The sequence below is a fragment of the Chenopodium album genome, chromosome 14 (genome assembly GCF_948465745.1).
Source record: "Chenopodium album chromosome 14, dcCheAlbu1.1, whole genome shotgun sequence".
NCBI lineage: Eukaryota > Viridiplantae > Streptophyta > Magnoliopsida > Caryophyllales > Amaranthaceae > Chenopodium > Chenopodium album.
Window position 1 is genome coordinate 7,100,717 of NC_137847.1, and position 25,542 is coordinate 7,126,258.

The 25,542-nt window shown below is 38.0% G+C and overlaps 1 protein-coding gene across 2 annotated transcripts; it reads left to right on the forward strand.

Annotated features, from left to right (window-relative positions):
- Positions 1–755: 755 nt before the first annotated feature.
- LOC145579977 (uncharacterized) lies at positions 756–12,339 on the forward strand. Of its 2 annotated transcripts, none has more exons than XM_081637289.1 (13): positions 756–1,186; positions 1,503–1,565; positions 2,988–3,398; positions 5,626–5,697; positions 7,305–7,430; positions 7,572–7,784; positions 9,028–9,075; positions 9,964–10,119; positions 10,587–10,748; positions 11,306–11,399; positions 11,484–11,602; positions 11,695–11,739; positions 11,888–12,339. In XM_081637289.1, the coding sequence occupies exons 1-13, from the start codon at positions 839–841 to the stop codon at positions 12,119–12,121; spliced, it is 2,091 nt and encodes a 696-aa protein (XP_081493415.1). In that variant the 5' UTR covers positions 756–838; the 3' UTR covers positions 12,122–12,339. The 2 variants fall into 2 exon arrangements, with proteins under 2 accessions (XP_081493415.1, XP_081493417.1); XM_081637291.1 differs by having other exon boundaries at positions 757–1,186; positions 11,893–12,064.
- The last annotated feature ends 13,203 nt before the right edge of the window (positions 12,340–25,542 follow it).

Genomic DNA, 25,542 nt, shown 5'->3' on the forward strand with positions numbered 1-25,542 from the left:
CGTTTAGATGTCGAAAAAAAACATGCAGGTTTTTTAAAAAGAACATATTTGTGTGTTTACAATGAACATGCATTATTAAAGAACATAAAGACATTACAAAAAGAACGTAATAAAAACTTTATTAAAATTTTATGAAAAATTACACATTAACGGAAAAAATCTTTAGCAAAGATATCATTTTCCCAAAAATAGTTCTCTCTCTCCAAAAATTCAACTTTCCATAATAATTTTAGTTCTAAATCTAAAATATTTTCAACTAAAAAAATTCAAGATTTCATTTTCGAATTAAATTTCAAATTTCATAATTCAAAATAACATAGGTTAAAAGAACATAAGTTATAATGTAAAGAGCATATAATTCATACCCAAAGAACACACTGATCAAACTCAAAGAACATACGATAATAAAAAAAAAAAAACAAAGATATATGATAATAAAAAAAATAAAATTGTGCGTCACTCATTACCTCAAAAAACATACGAGCCAAATTCAAAGAACGTATTTTATATTATTGAAACCCAAAAAACATGTTTAATCAACATAAGTATAAAAAAATATATTATCAAACATATATGAGTATGATCTTTGTCAAATATAAGTATGTTATTTGTCAAATACGATATGTTATTTATCAAATAATCTTATGTTTTTTCTGTCTTCTTGGTGCACTCTGATGTACTATCCTATTTTCAATCGAATATAGGTACTCGAGTTAGGTAACTTATATATGGAGGGAGTGCAAATCTTAAACCTTATCAAGTAAAACCCTCTTTACATTTGCAAATTTGCTACATTTGAAGTTTGAATACCAAACTCCCAGCTTCCCCAAGCACAACCATGTCCATTTCCTCGAGCTCTCTCTCCCTACATTCCCTCACTCCAAACCCAAAATCCAATCTTTTCTCTCTCCTCTCAAACCCATCTTCCTTTCCCACCTCATACTCACCCAAACGCCTCGAAATTCGATGCGCAAAAAGGTCACAAAGAACAGGGAAGTTCCGTTACCCATCTGAGAAGAAGAAGCTCAAACAAATACATAAACAGAAAATGGATGTTAAGGATAAATTTGAAGGGTTTTGGAGATTATCTAAGCTTGGTGTTGAAGTTGATAAAGACCCTGGGAAAGATTTTCTTGGTGTTTCTCATGCTCTCCTTGAACAAATTGCCAAAGTTCTTGAATTCCCGGTAAGGAGAATTGAATATTTAATTACACCGTGCAACGCGTGATTTTGTCGTAAATTTTTTTAGCTATGTTTTGCTAAATCCTTGTTTATTTTATGCAATTGAGAAAAATGCTATATTGGGTTTATGATTTTTACTTTTTAGTTTTTATATTAGGTGCTTAATTGTGGGATTTGAGATTTGAAGAATTATTTATTATGATTATGTGTTGAAATTTGTGTGTTAATTACGCTAAATTGGTGCAAAAAGTTACTCAGTTTCATGTGAATATCAGTGTTTGAGTATCTTGAAGTTTAGCTGCTACTATTTTTGTTTGCAGGTTGCCTCATTGCTTCCAGCAGAAGCATTTACAGTGGTTAGAAAATCATTTGATGCGCGAAAGGTATTCTTTTCCTAAATGTATATTTATCTTGCATTCAATGTTTATAGAGGAGAAGATTATGTATTAGAGGTGTGTCATTCAGTTTATTCCTTAAGGTTAGAGAGTTTTAAGGGGCAAAGAGCATGGAGTTTTTGTGATCTTTTGGTTAAGAGAGTTTTTCAATGATTTTCCTGGTCATAAAGTACAAAGTTTTTTGTGATCTAGATTGCTTTGTTTTATGATTGAGTGAACTCGTGATGCACGAATCCGAACATTAAGCTCCTCAATAAAGTGACTGATTGCTCAAGAATGATCTAATTTGCAGATAAGCCTGAAACGGCTGAAAGTGATAATTCTAAAATGATAGGTTACTTTTAATTCTGTAAGTTGCACATTCTTGTCCTCACGCGAATCATACCCACCCGGTTACTTTTAATTCTGTAAGTTGCACATTCTTGTCCTCACGCGAATCATACCCACCCCTGCACAGATAAATAAGTGCCATTAGTGTTAGCTTTTTACTTCCTTAGCCCCTTAGAGTTATTTTTTCTAATCAAATTGGTGGTCTTGTAAGTTGTAACTATGTGTTGATGTTGTCCCCCCTAGCCGGGCCTAAGGGCATTACGCATGATTTGTTTTTGTTGTACTTGAGCATTCCAGTCTATAGATTAGGGTAGTTTATTTATTACTCCCTCTTATCTCTTTTAATTTGCTTCAAAAGTCCAAAGGGGTAGAGTTAATTTTGTTTTAAATTTTTGGTTAAAAGGAGTTGATGCGAGAGAGAAGTGGGGTTAAATGTAGTGGTTGTGGGAGTAAAGTTGTGTCCTCTTCAACCAAAATTAGTAGGGGGCAAAGTTAAAGGGATGACCTATAAAGGAAAATGGGCCAAACATCAAGGGATAGGGGGAGTAGTACCCTAAAATTTTGCAAGAAAAAAAGTTCTAGATAAGGACCATAAGGTAAAACAAGATCTTGCCTCTGATTGCATAGATGGTGTTACAACATTTAAACCCGATGTTTAGAAGTCATGCTGTTAGCAGAAGCGTTTATCCTGTTGGTGGACAATTTCTCCTTTGAAGCTATTATTTTCTTTATGCTGTCATACTTCCAAAGATGGTGCATGTTAGGCATTATTAATTTTTGTTTTCTCCTTTGGTGAAAACTTTAGGCATCTCTTGATGATGAATGGTGATTTATAACACATAAAGGTTCCTAGAGCTCTCTTACCTACTGGTTTTGTGTTCTTAATTATGTGTTCTTCTCAGTATGATGCTATGGTATCTCGATATTCTGTGCACTTCTGGGGCTCTATATTAGTGCATGTTTAAATTGTGAGTGTGGTTTTAGTTAAAAATTACTTGAAAATGAAGATCATGTGAGTTTCCCTGGTTGATCTAGATTGTCGTTGGACTTATACATGTGTTACCGTCATGTTTCTTTCAGCTATTGAAGACACCTAAGTTTGTTTACACAGTTGACATGAATGTCGAGAAGCTCTTAAATTCTGAACCTCGGTTATGGGACTTCATCTCTGAAATGGAGCCTAAGGTTGGACTTGTTGAGCATATTCCCCAAGAAAAAGCTGTTGGTGATTTGTTCAGTTTATTAAATGACTGCAAGAAGGATCTGGAAGGGGATGCTGATAGTCACTGCAATATTCCATCTTACAAACCAAAAGTTGCTGTTGTTGGAAGTGGTCCTGCAGGTTTGTTTGCTACTCTTGTGCTTGGAGAGCTTGGTGCTGATGTTACCTTAATTGAACGAGGTCAACCAGTAGAACAAAGGGGACGTGACATAGGTGCATTGGTAGTTCGCCGGATAATACAATCAGAAAGCAACTTTTGCTATGGGGAGGTAACTTTCTCAACCAAAATTTTGTCTTTTGTGGCATTTGTTGTCTCCTATAAACCCTGCTGTTACAATTTTCAGCAAGCTTATAGTAATCTGTTGGAATATTTATTAGGCATTTGACCTGTTAACGATTGAATGTAGATAGTATCCAATAATTAGATCGCAAAGGCATTTCAAGAGCTCGATTGTGCTAGCTGAAAATTAGATAGTTTGCTAGAAGGCTGATGATCTTGGTTTCCAAGGTGGAAGGCTCTTTGCCTGCACTACTATCAAAGAATGTTTCCATTGAGCCAATTGCTTAGAACTTAGAAGAAGAATATCAATCTAACAAGCTAATATAACTTCTATTAAAGGATATTATGTTAAGAATCAAGATGATCCTTAGCCTCTTACTGCAACTGAAGATAGTAGTTTATTAATAAAATCTAGAAGGATTAAAAAGGAAAATACAAATTGAATTAGGGAAAACAGTAAGATATGATTGTATTAATAATAATCAAGATGAGAATCACCAAATACAGCCCCTTTTGAGAAGTCAGTGCTGTCCGAAGTCACAATTTCTCTCATTTTTATATTCAAAACTCCTCAATATGCTGCCTACCCCTTTTCATTGCCTGACAAATGACAATTGCCTGACTTGCTCTTTACTGTAAAACACTTTCATAAAATTATTAGATTATCCTTCTCGTAACTAACTCTGGAGGATATTTCCTCTGCTGTCTCCCTTTCTTCTAGCATAAGTGACTACGGTGGGAGACTAAGATTGTTTGTTTGCACATTAGAGAGGGGTTGTACCTTTGATTTTAGGTCTTAGGGTGCTTTTTTAACAAAGGCTGGAATCTGGATTGTTAATTTGAGAAGGATAATTCCTTTGATAGTCTAAGTATACAGACGGCAATTGCTCTAAATACTATTTATATGATTCTTGTTCGATTTATTGCTTCACAACAAGCAACTAGAGTATTAGTGCCAATTAGAGAGAATAAACTCATAAACATATAGACCCTATACCCAAAAAGAATATACTAAGAACATATTTTCATTTGAGAATTTCAAACCAAAATTGCCAAAGCCATGGAGCATGGAGGAAGAAAATTTCTAGATTGAGGGAAATAGTTATTATGAAATGTTACCACAGAAGCTGAACGCAATCTGACTTGATTGAAGGACTTTAAAATTTAATCCTATAATGTTACATCTTAGTTTTTTTTTGCTGCATAAATTAAAGCAGTCTAAGGAAACTAAGACTTAGTTTGTTATCCTTCTCCACAAGTTATGGGATTTATCCCCTTTCTTCCAAAACTGATATCTGATAGCTAATGGACGGGAAGTTGCTAACAACTTTTCATCTCTGGAATTGCATGTGTGTGTGTCAGTGTGACCCTGGACTTCTTCTGTGTGGAAGTGACTGAAATTGTGGTGGTGGACAGGCTCTGATGACGTATATGGGGGCTCATTAAACATTTGAGAACACATTGTTTAAGATTTAGCTTAACCTGGGAAGGCAGAACCTATGCTTGCTGCACTTGTTGTGTGTGTGTGTGTGTGTTGGGGGGGGGGGGGGGGGGGGGGGGAGGGGGTGGGGCTGTACAGCCTCTTGAATCTTAGTTCATGAGGCTTTCCATACAATTCATCATATTCCCACTTGCAGTTTCCAACTTTCCAAGGACCAAAAATGAAGGCTGTGAAACACACAATTACACATCCAAAACTCAATGCTTCATGTTAGCAGGCCTTGTCTCTCATCTCATCTACAGTCCACATGAGCTTTTTTGTGAGCAAAATTTGAACCTCTCAAAGCACCTACCATTGAATAAAACACAAATGGGAGAAAAAGGTGATATCAAGTCCAAGGAGCAAATTAACATGAAAGACAAATAGACAGGCTATGATTACAGTCATGTGGAGGGTAAAACTAAGAATAAAATCACTTGATGCACACATATATCTATGTATATCTGCAAGTTGTAAATTATGTTTGTAACTTAGTAGAGATGTTATGAGGAGCATTTTTAGATTTTATTTCTATTTTAGTTAAATTTTTAATGGGTACATGAATTTACTAGATCCAATTCTTGCTTAGTTCATTGTCTACGCATAAGAAGAATCCTGGACCATTAACTTAGTGGTACAAATTTTTAGTTCTTGTGATCTTATTTCGTTTCACTAAATGAGCTTGTGATTCTGCATTGTTTGAATTTGAGCCATTTTAAGTACTTAAGTGTGGCAGGGTGGTGCAGGTACATGGAGTGACGGGAAGCTTGTAACAAGAATTGGGAAGAACAGTGACAGTGTTCAAGCGGTGAGAAAATCTATCCTGTTGAAGCATACGTATGCTATCCCACCTTTTAGAGTTGTGACAGCTAACTTATTGTATAACAAGCATTGACCTATTGCAGCCTGGCATTCTTAGCCGAAGCGTGGCTTTGGCATATAATGACAGTAACCGTCTCAATTGGCATATATTAAAATTGAAAAGTTGAATTCTTCCATCTTTTCTCATTGTTTTTAATGTCAAATTATCTAGTACTTAGTGAGTAAATGCCCTTTCTGGATGAGGATTCTTTTCATTGTGAGAAATCTATGCATGAACATCCTTTGCCCCTCCAATCAAGTGTATTGATGGAAAAGAATGCTGGTTAGGAAATGCAAGGCTGCAAAATGCGGGCCTAATAGATATGTAACGGGTTTGGTCAATTGCAGATAATGATGTGGGGTGGAAGATAACTCTAGCATTTCTTTCTTTCTTACAATTTTTTTTCCCCTAGGAATTTCACTCATTATTATGTTCCATGAATATACAATTCATGGGTTCTTTTGAGCAGCTTATAATTGAAATTGTTATCATATAGACCAGTCTTCTCCTTTGCCTTGTAGAGTATATGGTACTACCTCATATTACCATCAGCATCCTCTGCAAAGCTGATGATTAATGAAACCAATAGTGAATGCACAAAATCTCCATATCATTGAGATTTAATAAAACATTGGAAATTTCATTTTAGACGGTCTTGACGATGGATTAGAAATTTCAATAGTTTCCTTTGTTGTGTGGTCGTTTCAATTTTCGGAATTTGAGCTTTTATTGTATCTATTAATACAGAACACATTAACTTTCTAATGGTGTCATATTAGTATTAAGCATTGTGATTAATGAAGAAACTGTTATGAATTAACATAACTATGGCAGAAAACAAAGAAATAAGAAAGAGATTTGATTGATATTGATACTACTACAGAGAATAAACAATAGATTTCAAGCATTCCAGTGGCTTGATCACTCCCAAGAGATGACTTAAAACTTCACACGACTTTTTTTTGTCATGATCTCCTTCTCCCTAATTCTGTATTATAGAACAAACTATCCCCTTCCTTCCCTTCCGAGCAAATCCTAACAGATATACTATGCACTGCCTATATTCTCCCCCAGGGTTGGTTTATTACAGAAACCTATGATCAAGTAACAACACTTCCATCAGCAATCATAATTTAGAAGGTGATCATCTATTGAGTGGATGAAAGGAAAGAGGGAGATATGCTTGATTAATTTCCTTGTTCTTACTAACCCCTCCCAACCCCCCAAGTATATCTTATTCTCGTTGCTCCTTTTGTTTCCCCTAGAATATCCTGTAAGGATGTAAGCATACTTTCAATGTATTCCCTTTCATGCCCTAATTTATTCATTATAACTTTGTGTGCTTAATGTACAATTCACTTACAACTGTTACTGTTTAACATTTCCACGGTCAAAGTCCCTATAGCATATTGTTTTGAAAAAAACACTCTGACTGATTTGAAACATGGGGAATAAAGGATTTTGTTGTCTTTTGCATGCTATAGGTGGGCTGGATTGAACTATTTACTTAAGACTTAAGAGTAGCTGAGTAAGCTGTCTTGTTTCTATCTCAGGTCTTGAGGACACTAGTTCACTTTGGTGCTCCAAGAAGTATTTTGGTTGACGGGAAGCCTCACTTAGGGACAGATAGGCTGGTTCCACTGCTTCGTAGTTTCAGGCAACATTTGCAGGCCCTGGGTGTAAGTCACATAACTAATCATGATATTTTTTAATCAATTAAATATGTTTCTCAGTCAATTTTGTTCCCCTCTCCCTCCCTTTAGTGCTTCCAATCTCTTTCTCTCATTTCGTTTAATTTTTTTATTCTTTGATATCGTTAGGTCGCAATCAAATTTGGAACTAGGGTTGATGATCTGCTTGTGGAGGGTGCTACTATTAAAGGAGTCAAAGTTTCAGATGTAACAAAAAACCCACCGATCCATAGTCAGGAGTTGAGTTATGATGCAGTTGTTCTGGCCGTTGGGCACTCTGCGAGAGATGTATACCAGATGCTCTTATCACACAATGTGGGCTTGGTCCCAAAGGACTTTGCTGTAAGAATTTGCCATTGTCAGTTTGCCAATACAGCCTCTAACCTCTCTTTCTTTTATCGCGTTATCAAGTTGATATGAATTGCTATCTTCGGACTTGATTAGGATCCTTGAGGGGAGTATTATTTAGAGTTTGGGGAGGGGGGATGACTTAACAATTCTGTAGTGGAGTTGTGCCTTTGCAAGGAAGTATGGTAGTTATTGGATTTTGGTTTGGGGGGAGAGGAGTGGATAAAGGAGAATTTTTTATATTTCTTTGGGGGGGGGGGGGGGGGTCTTGCCATACATACTAGTGAAAAGTGATTTGAACAGACATGCTCATGTGCAATCCTGAGTCCTTACAATGTGGAACTGCTATGGTCCTGGGTCAACTAGAGCTATGTAATGGTGCACATGCATTATTTATACATGCAAAAAATCTTTTTTTTTTTTTTTTTTTTTTTTTTTTTTTTTTTTTTTTTTCCCCTACCTTATAAAAAGTAGAAAACATCTCTTAGGAATAGTGTACTACTTTAATGTAAAATACGATTAATGGACGAGTGAAGTTATGTCTATAACGTAGGCGTACTGATCACCATTGTTTTCAGATCCTCAACCCCTGAATTTCTACCTAGAGAACCTCAAATTCCATTCATTGTTGTAATTAATAATTAGGCTTAGACCTTCTTCAAGATCTGATTACTGTGTATGCCTGACTACCTGTTCACTTGCCGCAGTGGTGGGAAACTTCTACTATACAATCTAGGCTTTTTTTTTTTTGCTTCTTTTTTGTTTTTGGCATATGGTATTTGGGGAAGCTACAAATTAGCAATTAAGCAAGAAAATGAATGGGTTTGTACCATGGACATCCTGAGTTATGTGAGATGCCATGTTGCATTTTAATAAAGCGATATTCTTTATACCAAAAGAATCTATGATTCCATGGTAAAAAAAAATCTGATTGAGAGTTACATGATAGAATACTCAACTCCACCATTTTTGGCCCATGGGGAAAGCCATGCCTTCATATTCTATCATTTTTTCTTGTTGAGCCCTTTGGACCCTCTTTTCCATGGGATGGGAGAAGTTGGACCTGTTGGTATGCCAGCTGAAAGTGCTGTTAATGAGGCTTTTTGATCTTTCATAAGTTTTGTTCATGTTTTGCTAGATTGTTCATTTGAAGACATCCTCATGCTGTTGGTATTCAGTTTGTCAAATTCTGAGAGTAGTTATTGCCTTGAACTAATTTATTGGTGTACTCTTCTAGATTGGCCTGCGAGTAGAGCATCCCCAGCAACTGATAAACAGCATACAGGTAGTTCCTTTGTGTCCTTTGTTGGCTGTAAATTCATTTGTCATTGATTTCTTTGTCAAATTCAAAGAACTATCTAATACATTAATGATCTTTTGTTTAGTTACGAATTTATGATGATTGATTTTCAGCTGCAATTTTAATGACTTTTAACTTATGAGAAAGTAACTTTAGTTATATTTCATCTTAAGTTTAACAATAACTTGCTCAAATATCAAAATTTCTTGACAGTGGCTAAGGTATTTAGTTATTTACATGTGCATTTTGTTTTTCTCGGGATTTGTTAAATTTAATGAAATTCACTTTTCAAATATTTCCTCTTTTGAACTGTAAACTGCATTCTCTCTATGTAAGATCTTAGTGTGATTTTAGGTACAGGTAAAAAAGCTGTAGTTTTTAGGCCCTTGTATCAGCAATCATTAGAAAATAATAAGATATCATTCAGTTATCAAAGTAGACAGTTAGTACTTGCTTCTCTATTCCTACATTGCTATTTATATTAAATCCTTTGATAATTCACATATTTTGGTTAAAATTTCATCTTTGAGTGCCTTATTTCTTGTGTCGCTGCTGCTGTTTGATTTTTTTTTTTTTCATTGTAAAAAGAGCATATTGTCATTGTTTATTTGTCTTTATTAGATATGACTAAAAAACTGTTCATTCTACAATTCTTGTGTATTGTGGGCTCTGTGGCTTATTAGCATGATTAGTGTTTTGATGTACAAGACACCGTATTACTGCATTACATAGTTGTGTTTTGTGCATAATTATCTAATTTCAAATAACTAGTTGGTTCCGTTCGTAAATATTGAACAAAGAAGGGACACTTGCATTCAAGCCAAAATGGTAATGTTTGAGCCACGTTGATGATTTTTTTGTGTGGATGTTCAGTATGCTGCATTGGCAGCTGAAGTTCAAGGTGGACGTGGAAAAGTACCAGTTGCAGATTATAAGATTGCAAACTATCTCAGTGGAGAGGGTGCAGAGTCTTCCTATTCATCTACAAGCCGTGGTTGTTACTCTTTTTGCATGTGTCCAGGAGGACAGGTACTTTGTATGAGCTAGTTATTTCTATGATATTAGTAGGATATGTCTTTGTAGCTTATTATATATTTATATGTTTACAATGACTCCACTTAACTTACCGATGTTCTTTCAAGGTGGGGTGGGGAAGAAGAATATGGATTACTTGAACCTTTTGATGGTAAACAGATGGGGATAAATGTTTGAAATTTTCTAAGATGGTTGTGAAATTTTCAATGCAATTGGGAACTAAGTATTAGCCATAGATTAGAATTGTAGAACCTTATCTATCTTAATTGTATAAAGGGTTTTGGCTATCTTTGATAAAAAATAATAAAAAAAAAGGGTAGAAGGCATTTCTTTTCTTAAGAATGAAGGGGTAAAAGATTTTCCGTTTCTTTTTTATATATGATATTATCTTGGCGATTAGATTCCTGAAATTTTCTTAGTTATGAGTTCCCATTGTTAACATTTTCTAGCATGACATTCAGGTTGTTCTCACCAGTACAAATCCATCAGAGCTCTGTATTAATGGAATGTCATTTTCTCGACGTTCATCAAAATGGGCTAACTCAGCACTTGTTGTTACAGTCTCATCAAAAGATTTTGAGAGCTTAAATTTTCATGGGGCTCTTGCAGGTGTTGACTTCCAGGTAAGCTACTGTTAATCCTATGAGTTAGTTCAGACCAATGCACATCTATCAATTTTTTAAGTTATGCCTTAATCTCTTTTCTTTTCGGTGATGCCCTTTTCACACATACTTTGAGAATAAATGACCCTTGTTGAAGCTGGATGGTCTAAATATTTAGATTTAGGCTCGATTCTTTTCACCTTTGGATAATGTTACAAAAATTAGGCTTGATAGAAGGCTTAGTAGCTATTCAAGCTCCATCGACAATTAATAATATTTACTAATTAGGGTCTAGAAGTTCAGATAAGGACTTCTCGAGTTTATTCACACCTAAAAATAACCTCAATTAAGGGAAATTCAAGTGAAGAACTGCCATGACATTTTCTCACTTTTGGATTTGGCAACTTCAACTAAGTTGGATACAGTGATAACATTATTAGTATTACCTCGTATGAGAATTGAGGACTATGCTTCTATTGATATAGTGTGTCGAGTACTACATTTAATTGAAGTCATGCCAGATGGTGAGTATTTGACCTCTTCTCCATACTTCTAATGCCGAGTTTTTCGTAATATAGAGGGAACTTGAACAAAGAGCGGCTGTAATGGGAGGTGGTAATTTTGTGGTTCCTGTGCAGACAGTCACTGATTTTCTTGAAGAGCGAACATCAGGTAGAAAATTCAGTGAACCTATTGCAACTGTCGTTCACGTGTTACCTTTTCTGCCCAGTATCATAATTTTCCATTTATCCTCAGTTATGTGTTTGCCGCAATCAAGCTATCGCTTAGGAGTCAAGGCTTCAAATCTCCACGAGTTATTTCCTGCTCACATAACTAAGGCTCTGCAGGATTCTATCTTGATGTTTGAAAAAGAGGTTTGCATTTTCAGACTTACAATTATGATGATGTTTTGTTTTTCAGTTAAATGCAGATTTTGTTCTGAGTCTCACTAAATTCTATATTTCAGCTCCCAGGATTTATTTCAAAAGAGGCTCTTTTACATGGAGTAGAGGTATTCTCACTGATCAATTTGCCCAAGTATCTGTATTTTGTTCAAATTAATATATTACTCAATTTGCAACATTTAAAAAAAAAAAAATAAAAAATTAGAAATGACCCTAATTGTTTCTGATTTGCGCTTATCTATTGATTTTTTTAAGACTAGAACGAGCTCTCCTGTTCAAATTCCACGAAATAGCACAACATTTGAGAGCACAGATTTAAAGGGACTATATCCAGTGGGAGAAGGAGCAGGATTTGCTGGAGGAATAGTTAGTGCAGCTGTTGATGGCTTGTATGCTGGCTTTGCCGCGGCCAAAAATTTGGGGTTGATAACTGCTGATGTTGAATCTCTTTTAGGCAAGGCACAGAATTCCGGGATTGCCAAATATTGACAGCCATCTACTTACATATGTAAATGAAAGTACGTTGAAAGATTGAATCACATTATTGTAAGATTAGGAATTACAACAATAACATGAGTGAATAATCATGTGAAAATTTTGGTCTAATTAAGTTTTACCATCAGAGAGTTTCTATCTCATGTCGCAGGCGAAGATAATTAGTCGAGAAGAGTTAAATGTACTGTCAATATACTTGTTTTCACTGTATAGGGAATTTGTTCAATTGAAAAGAAACAATTTTTGTAAACGAAATTGTAATGTGTTGTGTTATTTCTTATATATGTTTAGATATTCTTTTTCTTTGATGTTTAGATATTCTAGAGCTAAATTTCATGTTGCAATGAACAAGTTTTTGTACTCATTTTTTCAAAGCACAAATATTACGATATTGCTAATATAATGAAATGGCCAATTTTAGTTTACGATTGATAGATGACCATCTTAAAGTCCATTTGAAAAATATGATCATTTTAGGGACCTCCTACTATGGGGTTTCAATGTAAGCATATTGCATTATAACTGAAGTATAGCCTTTTATTTTAGGCCCTATTACTATTGACTAAAAGATATGTACATATCACTTCACTAATATATAAAGTTGGTGTTACAGTCAGGCTACGAGATAGCAACACTTGACATTCCAACTTTTCGCCAAATGTAAGTGTCGTGCCACGTAGGCGACAAATAGGTGTTATTGTGACACATAGGATGTTAAGTAAGCGAATTTTGAATAGATTTTTTTAAAATAAAAATGTTGTATAGTGTTTTATTATTGATATACTTCTAATATTTCATATATACAAAATTAATTATAACTTTCAATGATTATTTTATAACTCAATACTATTTCCATCATAAAATTCGTTTTAAAAAGTTCTTAAAAAAGAGATCCATTTTTAAAAAAAAATTAATAAAAAATAGAAAACCAGTAAAAATAATTTTAGTTTGGTAAAAACATTTTCAGTTCATAAGAAATAATTAAAGTGCAATAAAAGAAATATCAAGTTACTAATAATAACTTCACAAATAAAACTACAAAAAGCACACTATTATATAAATAAGCGATATGATATGGTATGTCTAAATACTTTACATTATCAAAAGGGATTATAAAATCGTATTTAACGTTCAAGCTAAAAAATTTAGGACAATTCGAGCATCGCCTGGGCACAAAACTAATACTCATATACTTGTATCTAATAAGGTGTTTAGCAAAATTAAATATTGATATGTAAGATAAGATGTATGCATTAGAAGTCTTTGGTGAAAAATTGATAACAAAAAAATAGTTATGCATAAAAACAATTTTTTATAACAAAAAATTGATTTTCTATATTCTTTTATAAATTATTTTTGTAAAAAAAAGTTATGCAAAATTAAGATTCAATATTGAAAAAAGAAGATTAAGAATTTTTTTTTTTTTTTTTTTTTTTGAAGCAATAGACAATTAAGATTAAAACCTTGTACTGTAATTTTTTTTTTTTTTTAAAAATCGTTGTATAATAATCCGGGGCCGTTTGGGAAAGACAATCAACTACCTTAAGGGCCTGTTCTTTTCGGCTTATTTTCAGTTCAGTTCAGTTTAGGTTAGTTCAATTCCAATAAGTTAAGTTAAGTTAAGTTTTTAATTTCCTTCTCTCATAAAATATTCAGTTCAATTCAGCTTAGTTCAGTCAATTAGAACAAGCGCTAAATCCCTTTGATAATGCTTATTGAAAAATTTAATCATTTCCTTTACCCCGTCATCACCCTAATTTCTTCTATTTTGATTCCTTACCCCGCAAGGCCCCAAACCACTCAACCCCCCTTAAAAATAACCCCATCACCCTAAAAAATCACCACATCCACCACGAAAACCACCAAAAAAAAAAACCCCTAACCATCTTCATAAACAACCCACAAACACCCCCATAAGCATATTATTGTTAGGGGTATTTTTGTCTTTTGATATATCTGGTAGGATATATATATATATATATATATATATATATATATATATATATATATATATCAAATTCCATCGGCGTTCTGGAGAGAGAGAGAGAGCAGAGAAAGAAAGATTATAACGACAAAGGGAAACAGAAGCCGTAGAAGCACTGCTCCTCGTAAAACCCAAATTGATTGGGAGATTTCCAGGTATAAAATTCTATCAAGATTAGATTTTTATTGTTAGGGTTATTCTCCAATTCGTTAATCAATCAAGGGTTTCATCTTTCTTTCAAGTTGCAAGACAAATAATACCACAGTACCACACTCCTCACAACTGAAAATAATGACAAGAATTTATCAGCTTGAAGCTCATTACTCGCATTTATAACATTATTGATTAACTTTCACAATATCAATTGTTATAAAACATAGCTAATAGCGGAACTCAATTAACTAGCTATATATAGTGACCCTTAAAATAATATAGCAACCTTTCTCATAAACTAATGTCACAATAGACATAGTGACCTTTATTAGCTTAGAGTCACCTTTACTAAGTACATAGTACATTGTTGTTAGCTAGCCTCCTCCCAAAGTCCCAAACCTCCATTTCACAGACTCCTCATTTGTCTTGACTCTTGACATGGTTCTAAAGCTGTCACATTCAATAATTTAATTGATTTGAAATGCTTACCTGCACATATATTAGAACTCGATTACTCTGCGATTTCAAGTTGTTTTCCCCTAATTTGAAGTTTCTTTTGCATCATGCTTCATATTTATTCCCCTAAGTTAGGAATCAATTCAATCTGGAAGAAAAAAAAATCAAGACTAAAATATATATCTTTTTAATTTCACTTAAATTAAAACAACAACCACAATTAATGAATTAGAAAAACAACACAAATCGAATACTACTCACAATGTAATTTATGTAATTTTCAAGCCTTAAATTACCATATCTCTCACCATGATCATAGTTTTAATACTTTAAACCTCATTTATCAACAAAAAAAAAAAAAAAAAAAAACAAAACAAAAACTTTAAACCTCAAATCATACATAAACGAAACAAAAATTGATGAAGAAACTTCCAATTGATTAACATTTTAGAATAATTAAAAGCCCTAAGTAGAGAAAACATAATGATTTGGAAGAACTAAATCAAATTACAAACATAATCAATTGTTATTCATGATAGTTAATCGAATATTTGACGGAAAATTAAAAAAAAAAAAAAAAAATTGATACCTACGTATTTGTGTTTGATTCTGATTCAAAAACTGATTTGTTGAGATCAATTGCAGTAGAATTTTGTACTACAATCGATGAATTTGCATCGTGATTCCGTCGATGATGTTGTTCGCAGAGGGAAGAGAAACTAGTTGGGGCTTTTTTTTTTAATCAATAAAGGAATGCTGGGTTAATGGGTTATAGAAGGGATTTTGTTGAATTGGGCAGGGCAAGTACGCGTGGGCTATTTTCTTCAGACAGCAACACGTGAGACCATAAGGTCCACAATAAATTTATTGTGGACCAGGTCCACCCAAGAATTTTTGAGTTATAAATACAGTACAAAATGACCTATTGTCGGAAAATATTACGGAGTATTGATATGAAAATAAGAAGGATAAAAAAAAAAAAAAAAAACAAATTCCTGGACTCTTCTTAATCCATGCCTAATTTATTTATTTTTTTTACATCAATCAATTTCACTAATTGATTCTTCACTCCTCCCCTTCTCCAAATTTCTACTGTAATCTTCTCCAAATTACTTCTACATTGACTTCATCTCTTAATTATCTTTGGTTGCTTAATTTTTGATTGATTTTACAAATTGTTATTTTTTAAAATTCAATTCATTACCTTACATCAATCTTGTAGATAAATCTTCCATCAATCTTACAAATCAATATGAACTTTATTGTCAACTTAAACTCATAATTTCCATATACACTCTCTTGCACGAGCTTATCATATTTTTGTACCTATTACATGTATAAATACCCGTCTCCTCACACCCTAAGGACATGTTCTGATTTACTGAATTGAGCTGGAGCTGAGCTGAGCTGAAATGAATTGTTTATAAGAGAAGGAAATTAAAAACCGAACTAAAATTAAGCTGAAAAGAATAGACCCTAAATTCCACACATCCATTTTAACACCAAACTCTCTCCTCTCATACCAGCTATAAATCAATTAAAATGGTTAGTTAGATTGTGTGTGCTTAAACAGGTGAATTTCAATTCAGTCATATTACTTGTTAAATGTTATCCTATTAGTTATGAACTTAATTGCCTTAATTGAACTTATTATCCTTTATTTTATTTTTTATGAACTCACTCAGTCATCACTCATGAATCTTTATATCATTATTATCTTATCTTATTAAATCTTAAATAAATCTTGTTGTACCTTAATAGCTTATACTAATTAATTTCTCTTATTTTATCTTAACTTGTTAATGTTTATTAAATCTAATTCTTCGTATGAATTTAACATTTATGCTATGAAGTATTAAATATGGAATATAATACTTGGTATACATTTATCAAACTAAAAGTACTTCATAATTTAGTCTCTCTATTTTTTTTTTTTTAAAGTGTTACAATTTAATCGACAAAATGTAATACTTTAATATGGGATTAAGACTTTGATTGATAAATTCATTGATTGATATGTTACAATTTGACCGACACATAGTTTTAATTTAGGGAATTTAATTGATTTAAATATAATAAGAGGTAAGCGGGATAGTTGGAGTACTAAAAAAATAGTTTTTTTTTTTTTTTTTTTTTTTTTTTAAGCACTTTTCTATTGAGATTTCAATTTAATGTGCTTAATTAGTCTTGGTATTTCAATTTAAAGTGCTTAATTGGTGTTTCAGGTAAAACAATGGGACCTTCGGCAAGGTCCTTTCTGATGGGCTGAAGACTGAACTTGGTCCAAGTAATGCTGGGCCGAGGGTTTCTTGCACAGCAAGTACACGTAAACTGGCCTCGGGGGTTGTGCCGAGGAAGGCCCCTCCGATGCCGAAGTCAATACAGTGTAGAGAAAGAAAGTGCTATGCAAGAGAATTAATTGCTTGAGGCTATTTGTGAAAGAATGCAAAGTAGGAGAAGTGAAGGCTTTTATAACTTAGCACAATTAGTGAAATGGGCCATAAGTCAAGTGGGCTTGCCACGTTGACTGGGCTGCTGACTTTGACCTAGCATGACTTGGAGGATTGAACCTTTGACCTTGAGCTTATAATTGAATCATTTATGGACCGGCCCAATTGACATAAATTGGACCCAAACAACTTGCCCCCCAGACCCGATTTGGAAGTGTGACGGGTCGGGTTTTGATTAACAGAAAATGGAGGGAAGTAAATGATTTAATTTAATAAAAAAGATTTAAATTTGAATAGTCATTAATGAAATAACTGCTGTTTGGATAATAATTGGGGAAGTTGGACGGATTAGTGGGTAGTTAATTAGGAGAAAATGTGTTTAACGACTACTTAATGGGGAGTTAATGGGAGATTAGTGGCGCGGCTTCCAAAATTCCAATTCTAAAAATACTTAAACCACGATTCCACTATCTCTCCTCATTTCTTTACTAATTCACACTCAAACTTGCGCAAATACCCTTGATTCCGTCTTCAAACTTCGCTTATACCCCGAGATTGAGGCTCCGAAACCAAAATTTGTTGCTCCGAACTGATAGATCGGCAAATTCCGCTCCAGATAAAGGTAATTTTGTTCGAATTTTCTTCGGTTTTCTTTGAGTTTCGAAGTACCCCCTCTTTTTTCGATTTTTCTCTCAAACTTCCGAGCAATTGAACTATGGCTCGAGGTCAAGCTCGACATCCCAGAGATAGGATTAGGAGAGAGGGTGAGGAAAATCCTCGTCCTGCTCAGGAAGCAGGAATCCTTGCTGTGCCGATATCTACAGCGCCTCCCCGAGGGACGGAGGAGACGAGTACCTTCGGTCAAGAGGAGGTTCCGGCCGCTGCGCCCTGGGAGTTGCCTCTTGGGGCTGTTGAATGGGTAAACGTCGAAGAGAACTTTGGGCTGATGACTTGTATGCCCTACTCCTGGTGGGTGAATAATGGGGACACCTACCGCTTTGCCGAACAACTTGAGTTATTCTACGGCATTTTGGAGGAAGATGGGTATTGGTGCCGAATGCCCACTGCATCTGATAGGATTCATCATCCACCCCCTGGCTACGTGGGGGTGTAAGGGATTCGGTTCCCCCTGCATCCTTTTGTAATAGAGGTGCTGAACAAATACCACATCTCCTTGTGTCAGTTGACACTTGTCAGTATCCGAATGATAATGACTTATTTGTGGGTGTGCTTGTTTTACGCCCTTCAGCCAAGCGTTCATTGCTTCAAGAAGCTGCATCGGCTCGTGCAGAACAGTTAGTGTGGTTACGGCAACCACGGTCCTGGCTGGTGGCATATTGAAAGCTTGCCGAAGTATCTGACTATGTGGCCAAACGATACTTCGGATAAGGACTGGCGAGGCCAGTGGATCTGGGTTAGGGCCCCCTCGGATCCCGAACATCCGAACTTCTTTGGTGTCTCGCGATACCTATCAGAGCCCGATCCGAGGATGCAGGACCTTGGTCCTGAAGAGCCTGGGGCAGCCAATCATCCCAATTATGCTCAGCTGAACTATTTCGGGAAGAAGGAGAATCCCGGGGGAACAGGCCGATGGAGATATGTGCATGAGACTTGGCTATCGTGCTCCCATTATGCTTTTCAGGAGCGCATGCTCGCTGTCTTCGGCCTTAGCCGAAAATACCGAGACAGTAAGTACCTTCGGCTGGGGCCGGGGACTTCATTTCTTTTGCTTTTATTTTAGATTTCAATACTTTAGCGTGTGTTTTGCTGTACTGATGTATCTTTCTTTCTTTCCTCAGTGCTGCACGAGGGCAACGTTGGCATTAACTATCAGCGACTCGGAATTAACGCTGATAGGGTTGTGACGAACAACAAGCCGGCTATCACTGAATCAAAGGATCGCCCTATGTCCCTTCACTCCAAGAAATTCCTGATCGCTCCTGCTTCGGAGTATCTGAAATAGAAGCACTGGTGGGAGAAGAGGGATCCCCTTTTCCGCTTATCTCCCGAAGAGGAAGAGGCTGCTCTCACCGCTACTGAGGTAGCTAGGGTAGTCGAAGTTTTTGAAAGCGGAGAAGGGACCTCTGCCGCTGCAGAAGTGCAGGAGGAAGGGGTTGCTGAAGACGAACATCTATTGAAGACTTCGGTGAGTCCTCCAGACTTTGACTTAACATTTTTTTTTCTGAAAGGATTTCCTTTGCTCATCCTACCTTTTGACCCCCATTTTCTGCAGTCTAACGAAGAGGAGGGCGGCAGAAAAAGACGCAAGGGAAAGGGTCTTGCTAGGCCCGAAGACCTGTCCGAAAGCTCCTCAGATTCGGACGAAAATATGGATCCAAGCTTAATGGGGCCGCCGAGAAAGAAAAGGGCGGTGGTCTTCCCCGGGGGGTTTAACCCAGCTAGACCAAACGGGGGAATCCTAATTCGGGAGCCCGAAGACAGGGCCCATACGAAAGTTCCAGCTGGGAGCCCGCCGAAGACTCCCCCCCGCCTCCAGTCACTCAGGACGTGGAGGTGAACCAAAAGACTCCTGACTAGATGGAGGGGGGTCAGGAGGGAGAGCAGAAGGACAACGCCCCCAAGAGTCCAGCCAAGGACAATGCTGCCACTGGCGCAGCTAGAGGAGGAATTTTCGCTGATGCCATTGAGCGAGAGGCTGATACCTTGCTGGGGCATCAGTCCGAAAATGTTGATGTTGCTGACCTCGGGGGTCAGATGGGGGAGGATGAAACTAAGCCGAACGAAACCTCAAAGCCTGATGAGGTTCCTTCTTCTTCTTTCCCCTCCTTCTGGACCTTTCAGTCCGGTGAAATGGGTTTTTCTGCCCCCCTCGTCCCCATCCCCTCAGCAGTTCGAAACATGATATGGGGGCGGCATAGGGACGAGGTTGCTGCATACTTCGGAGACCTCTCGATTCTGTCAGAGGTAGAAAGGGCCAGGGAGTAGTCCTTCCGAGAAACAGTAGGAACTGGGGAGCCCAGCCGAAGGGTTCCAGATCCAGCAGTAGAGAATCAGAGACTGCTGATGCAGGTAACTTCTTTTATTTAATTTTTGTTTAGTTCTTTCACTTCTTCCTTTTTTTTTTTTTTTTTTTTTTTTTTTTTTATCTCAGCTGACTTAAGTTTTCCTTAGATTCTCAGATGGTGCACAATCATACTCTTATTGTTGAGATGATTGAAACTCTTCAGCTGAAGGTTGAAGAGGCTGAGGCCAGGGCCAAGTTAGCCGAAATGAAGCAAGAGGTCGCTGAAGAGCGAGCCAAAAAGGTCGATGAAGCCTTCAGCACCTTTTGCGACGAGATGGAGAAGCACATCCTCCCTGCAGTAGATCAAGGTGAAGCTTTGATCAATAAGTACGGGGCTGTTGACATCCCTACTTTCAGAGCTCGAATTGAGCAAAAAATCGAGGATGAAGTCAACACTCGGATGGCTGGCAGAGAGGAAAGAATCCAGAAGAGGGTTAAGAGCCTAGAAGAAGATGTGAAGCGTCTCAACTAGGCTATTGAGAACAGAGATAATCAGCTCCTCAGCTGAAAAATCAAGGGGAAGAAGCTGGGAGGGTTCACCTTCAGCTCGATGAAGTGAGAAAACAGCTGGCTGATGCTCGGGAAGAGTTGAAGGTTAAAATCTATACTCGAGAAAAGTACGATCAAGGGCATGATTATGGCTTCAACGTGGCCAGGAGACTGGCCCATCATGCCGATCCTTCCATCAGCTGGGATCAATGTGAGATTTGGGCCTTGGATGCTAAGGACCCTTACATGGTTAATCCTCATCAAGCTGAAATAGAGCTTATGATCAGGCTGGACGCTGTTGAGAAGAAGGAAGCTCAGGCGAGGAAGGAGGCTGAAGACAGAGAAAAGGAAGCCAAGTCGAGGGCTCAGCCTGCCTCTTCCGCAGCCGAAGTTGAAACTGAGAAGGATCCCACCGCCCCTGCTCAGCAAGACCCTTCAGCTGAAACCTAGGAACTCGAGCAGTCGTCTTCAGAATCTTGCGGATCAACATGTGCTTAACTTATGACTTGTCGCTTCTGAATTTTTTGCCTTGTATGTTTTTTGCTTCAGCTTGCCTTGATGTACAAACGCTTTATTTTGGTTTTTGATTAAGTAGTTGTACTTAGCTCGGCAACTGTAATTTTCCGCTTGTGGGCGGCTGCCGATTTTAGTATTTGTTCTGAAACACTTGTTCGCTGTAGCTCGGTTTTCGAGCATTTTTCTCATGAAATGCACTGTTCTATTTCATTGCCTTGTTTCAATTGTTGATCTGTTTGCTCATTGCTCTTTTCTGATTTTTGAAAATTTCGCAAAATTTTTCTAAGTATGAAACTTTGGCGTGAAATCTTTGCTGAAGGAACTATAGCACTTCTTGTCCCCCACAAATCTGAAGTCATTGTCTTCGGATTTCTGAGGTTGCTGCTCATCTTTTATGATTCATACGGGAGTTTAATGTTAACATTTCTAACGTTACTTTCCTTTGATTTCTGTCTATCCGAAAGAATGGATATCCGAGACACCAGGCCAACTTAAGGCAATGTCTCAGATAATAAGCATCTGGGGTACAAGGCTCAGTTAAGGCAATACCCCAGACTCGCCCATAGACTCATTGCCCTCAAGAACAAGTCTACCCGAAGCATTTGCTTCGGCGAAAAGACTGAGGTTCCGTTTTAGGCGGGTTTGGCGGCAGTCCGAAACATGGTGCCTCTAGGGAGAAGTTTCGGACAGTGCTGAAGGAAAACCCTTAAAAGAGAAAATAAATGATAGAAAATTTTAAGAATAAAAATTTTGCAAGTATTTGTAGAAATGGTGGCTCAGAGGCCTTTTCATTAATAACCGGAAATGTACTTACATAGATTGTTCTGTCCCGAAGGGTTTACACATGATATTTCTTAAGTACATCAGCATTCCAATGATTTTTCAGCTCGGTACCATCCAACTGTCGAAGTCGGTACGTCCCAGGCTGGAGCTCATCATAAATTTCATAAGGTCCTCCCAAGTGGCTGAGAGTTTCCCATGAATCCGACTCTTCTGCACAGCTGCAGCATTCCAAAGGACGAGGTCTCTAATTTTGAGAGGCCTCGCATGAACTCTTCGGTTGTAGAATTTGCTGATCCTTTGCTTGTATGTAGCCATTCTATCTCGGGCCGAGTCTCTGACCTCGTCTAAGAAATCGAGGGATTCCTTCATGAATTGTTCGTTATCAGCCGAGAAGTGGTGCACTCGAAGACTTTTAACACCGATTTCTACTGAAAGGACGGCTTCGACTCCATACACCAATTCAAAAGGTGAATGGCCCGTAGCCTCTTTTTCGGTTGTCCGAAGTGACCAGAGAGTTCCAGGAAGTTCCTCTAGCCATTTGGACTTTTGATCTTCAACCCTCTTCTTGAGAGCGTTAAGGATCTGTTTATTAGCAGCTTCGGCTTGACCGTTACTTTGTGGGTGGCACACTGCTGAGTATGCCAACTTGATGCCGAACTAATCAGTATACCGCCTCAGCGGCAAATTATCAAATTGACTTCCATGATCAAAGACAAAAATCTTCGAAATCCCGAAGCGAGTGATAATGTTCTGCCAGATGAATTTTTTGACAATCTGCTATGTAATGTTCGAGGCTGCCTCAGCCTCGATCCATTTTCTGAAATAATCGATGCTAACTATCAGCCATTTTTTCTGATATGGAGCATCCGGGAAGGGACCCAAGATATCCAGCCCCCATTGAGCAAACGGAAGTGGATTCAAGATTGGCTGAAGATCTCGGGCCGACTGATGGATGACTGGTGCGAATTTTTGGCATTTATCGCATTTTCTGACCATCTCTTTAGTGTCTGAGATCATGGTGGGCCAATAATACCATGCCCTTAATGCTTTATGGGCTAAACTCCTTCCCCCAATGTGGTTCCTACAGATGCCGAGATGGATTTCTCAAAGGATGTAATTAGCATTTGTTGGTCCCATGCATTTCAGCAATGGGGCTGAGAAGGATTTCTTCAAAAGTTCCCCTCTGAAGACAATGAACCTTGAGCAGGTTCGCTTCAGCTTGGAGGCAAGATTTCCGTCTTCGGGAATTTCTCCCCGAAGCTTGTAAGCTAGGATGGGGTCCATCCAGCTCGGTTATAGATCGACGCAACACACCTCGGGTGCTCAGTTAGAGTTGAACTTGCAAGTTTGGAGAGTGCGTCGGCTTGTGCGTTCTGACCCCTTGGGATCAGCTCGACTTCAAAAGATCTCAGGTTCGCAATAATGGTTTTGATCTTTTCAAGGTAAGATATCATTGAGGGCTCTTTTGCCTCATACTTTCCTCGGATCTGATTTGCGACGAGTTGAGAGTCTGTCTTAAGACAGACATGTTCGGCTTCCAGTGAGATGCACAGTTCTACGCCAGCGATTGTTGCCTCATATTCAGCTTTGTTGTTTGAAGCCTTGAATGAAAATTTAAGCGCATACTCAAAGGATTTGCGTTCGGGAGAGGTTATCACTACCCCTGCCCCCGAACCATTTACGGTGGAAGATCCATCCGTAAAAACGGTCCAGATTTTCATTTCTTCGTCTAGCATCTCCTGGTATGAGCATTCGGCCAGGAAGTCTGCTAGAGCTTGAGCCTTGATGGCTGCTCTCGGCTGGTAGCTGATGCTGAACTCAGTGAGCTCGAAAGCCCACTTGACTAGCCTACCAGATTTTTCCACTTTGCCAAGAACTTTTCCAGCGACTGATCAGTTAAGACCATTATCTGATGACAATCAAAGTAGGGGCTTAGCTTCAGAGCGGCTACCACTACTGCATAGGCAACTTTTTCGAGTAGGGGGTAGCAGGTCTCGGCATCCGTCAAAGTGTGACTGGCGAAGTAGATCGGCTGCTAGACTTTTACTTCTTCCCTCAGCAGCACCGCACTTATAGTGGCTGGACTGACTGCCACATACAAGTACAAGGTTTCTCCTTCGGTTGGACGAGCCAACATCGGGAGTTGAGCCAGGTGCTCTCGGAGCTGCTTGAAGGCTTCTTTTTTATCGTCTTACCAGATGAGATCTTTTGTTTTTGGGAGTTTAAGGGCTTTGAAGAAGGGTAACCCTTTGTCCGAGGCTCTAGAAATGAACCTTGACAGGGCGGCCATTCTTCTAGTGAGCCGCTGAACATCCCTCTTTGTTTTCGGCTCAGGAAGATCGGGCGCCGCTTGCACCTTCGTGGGATTGGCATCAATCCCTCTTTTGCTGACCATGAAGCTAAGGAATTTCCCAGACTTCACGCCGAATACACATTTTTTCGGATCTAGCTTCATTTGGTGCTTTCTTAAGGTGGCGAAGGTCTCGGCCAGGTCCGTAACATGGTCTTTATCTTCCTTGCTTTTGAAGATAGAATCGTCAACGTAGACTTCCATGTTTCGGCCTTTTTGATCTGTGAAAACCAGATCTACCAGCCTTTGATATGTTGCCCCCGCATTTTTCAATCCGAAGGGCATCATTTTACAGTTGTACACCCCGCCGTTCGTAACGAAGGCCGTTTTTGCTCGGTCGTCGGGGTGCATGAAGATCTGATGGTACCCCGAGAATGCGTCCATGAAACTAACCAGGGCATGGCCACTTGTTGAGTCAACCAGCTGATCGATCCTTGGCAAGTGGTAGAAGTCTTTCGGACAAGCCCTATTTAGGTCCGTGGAGTCAACACACATTCTCCGGGTGCCATTTGCCTTCTGAACCATCACCACATTGCCCGGCCATTCTGGATATTAGCAGGGTTCGATGAAGCCTGTATCCAACAATTTTTTGACCTCGGCTGCGATGTCTCGGTTCTTACTGGCGGAATAATTCCGCTTCTTTTGCTTAACGGGCCGACACGTAGGGTCGGCGTTAAGCTTATGGGAGATGAGGCTCGGATCAATCTCGGGCATGTCAGCTGCCGAGAAAGCAAAAATATCTTTGTTGTCCCGAAGGAGTTGGATGAGCTCAACGCGGACGTTCGGATCAAGATCCTGTCTGATTGTGACGAATTTTTCAGGGTTTCCTTCGGTCAAATCTATAGTTTCAGTCTGCTGATCCAGCTCCATTGCTTTGGGGCCGGATTCTTCACGATCGGGCCTGCTGTCGATATCAGCAGGTTTCCCAGACTTTTTCTTCAGTTGGCCATCCGAGTCTTTCGGCTCGGAAGAGGAACCAGTTTTTTCTTTCCCTGGAGATTTTTCTTTCTCCTCCTCATCCTCATCGTCGTCGTAATCGGAGCGACTTGTGGATGACTTGAGGTAGTTGCATCTTCGGGCTTCCTTTTGGCTGCCCTCGATTCTTTCGGGGTAGCCGGCATTTGAAACATAGATCATAATTTGATGGTACGTGGAGACTACCCCTTGAATTTCATGAATAACAGGTCTCCCCATGATCACGTTGTATAC

Coding starts and splice junctions, on each gene's coding strand:
- LOC145579977 (XM_081637289.1), top strand. CDS start 839: ATGTCCATTTCCTCGAGCTCTCTCTCCCTACATTCCCTCACTCCAAAC. Junction 7,431..7,571: donor AACATTTGCAGGCCCTGGGT/GTAAGTCACATA, acceptor TGATATCGTTAG/GTCGCAATCAAATTTGGAAC. Junction 11,740..11,887: donor CTCTTTTACATGGAGTAGAG/GTATTCTCACTG, acceptor GATTTTTTTAAG/ACTAGAACGAGCTCTCCTGT.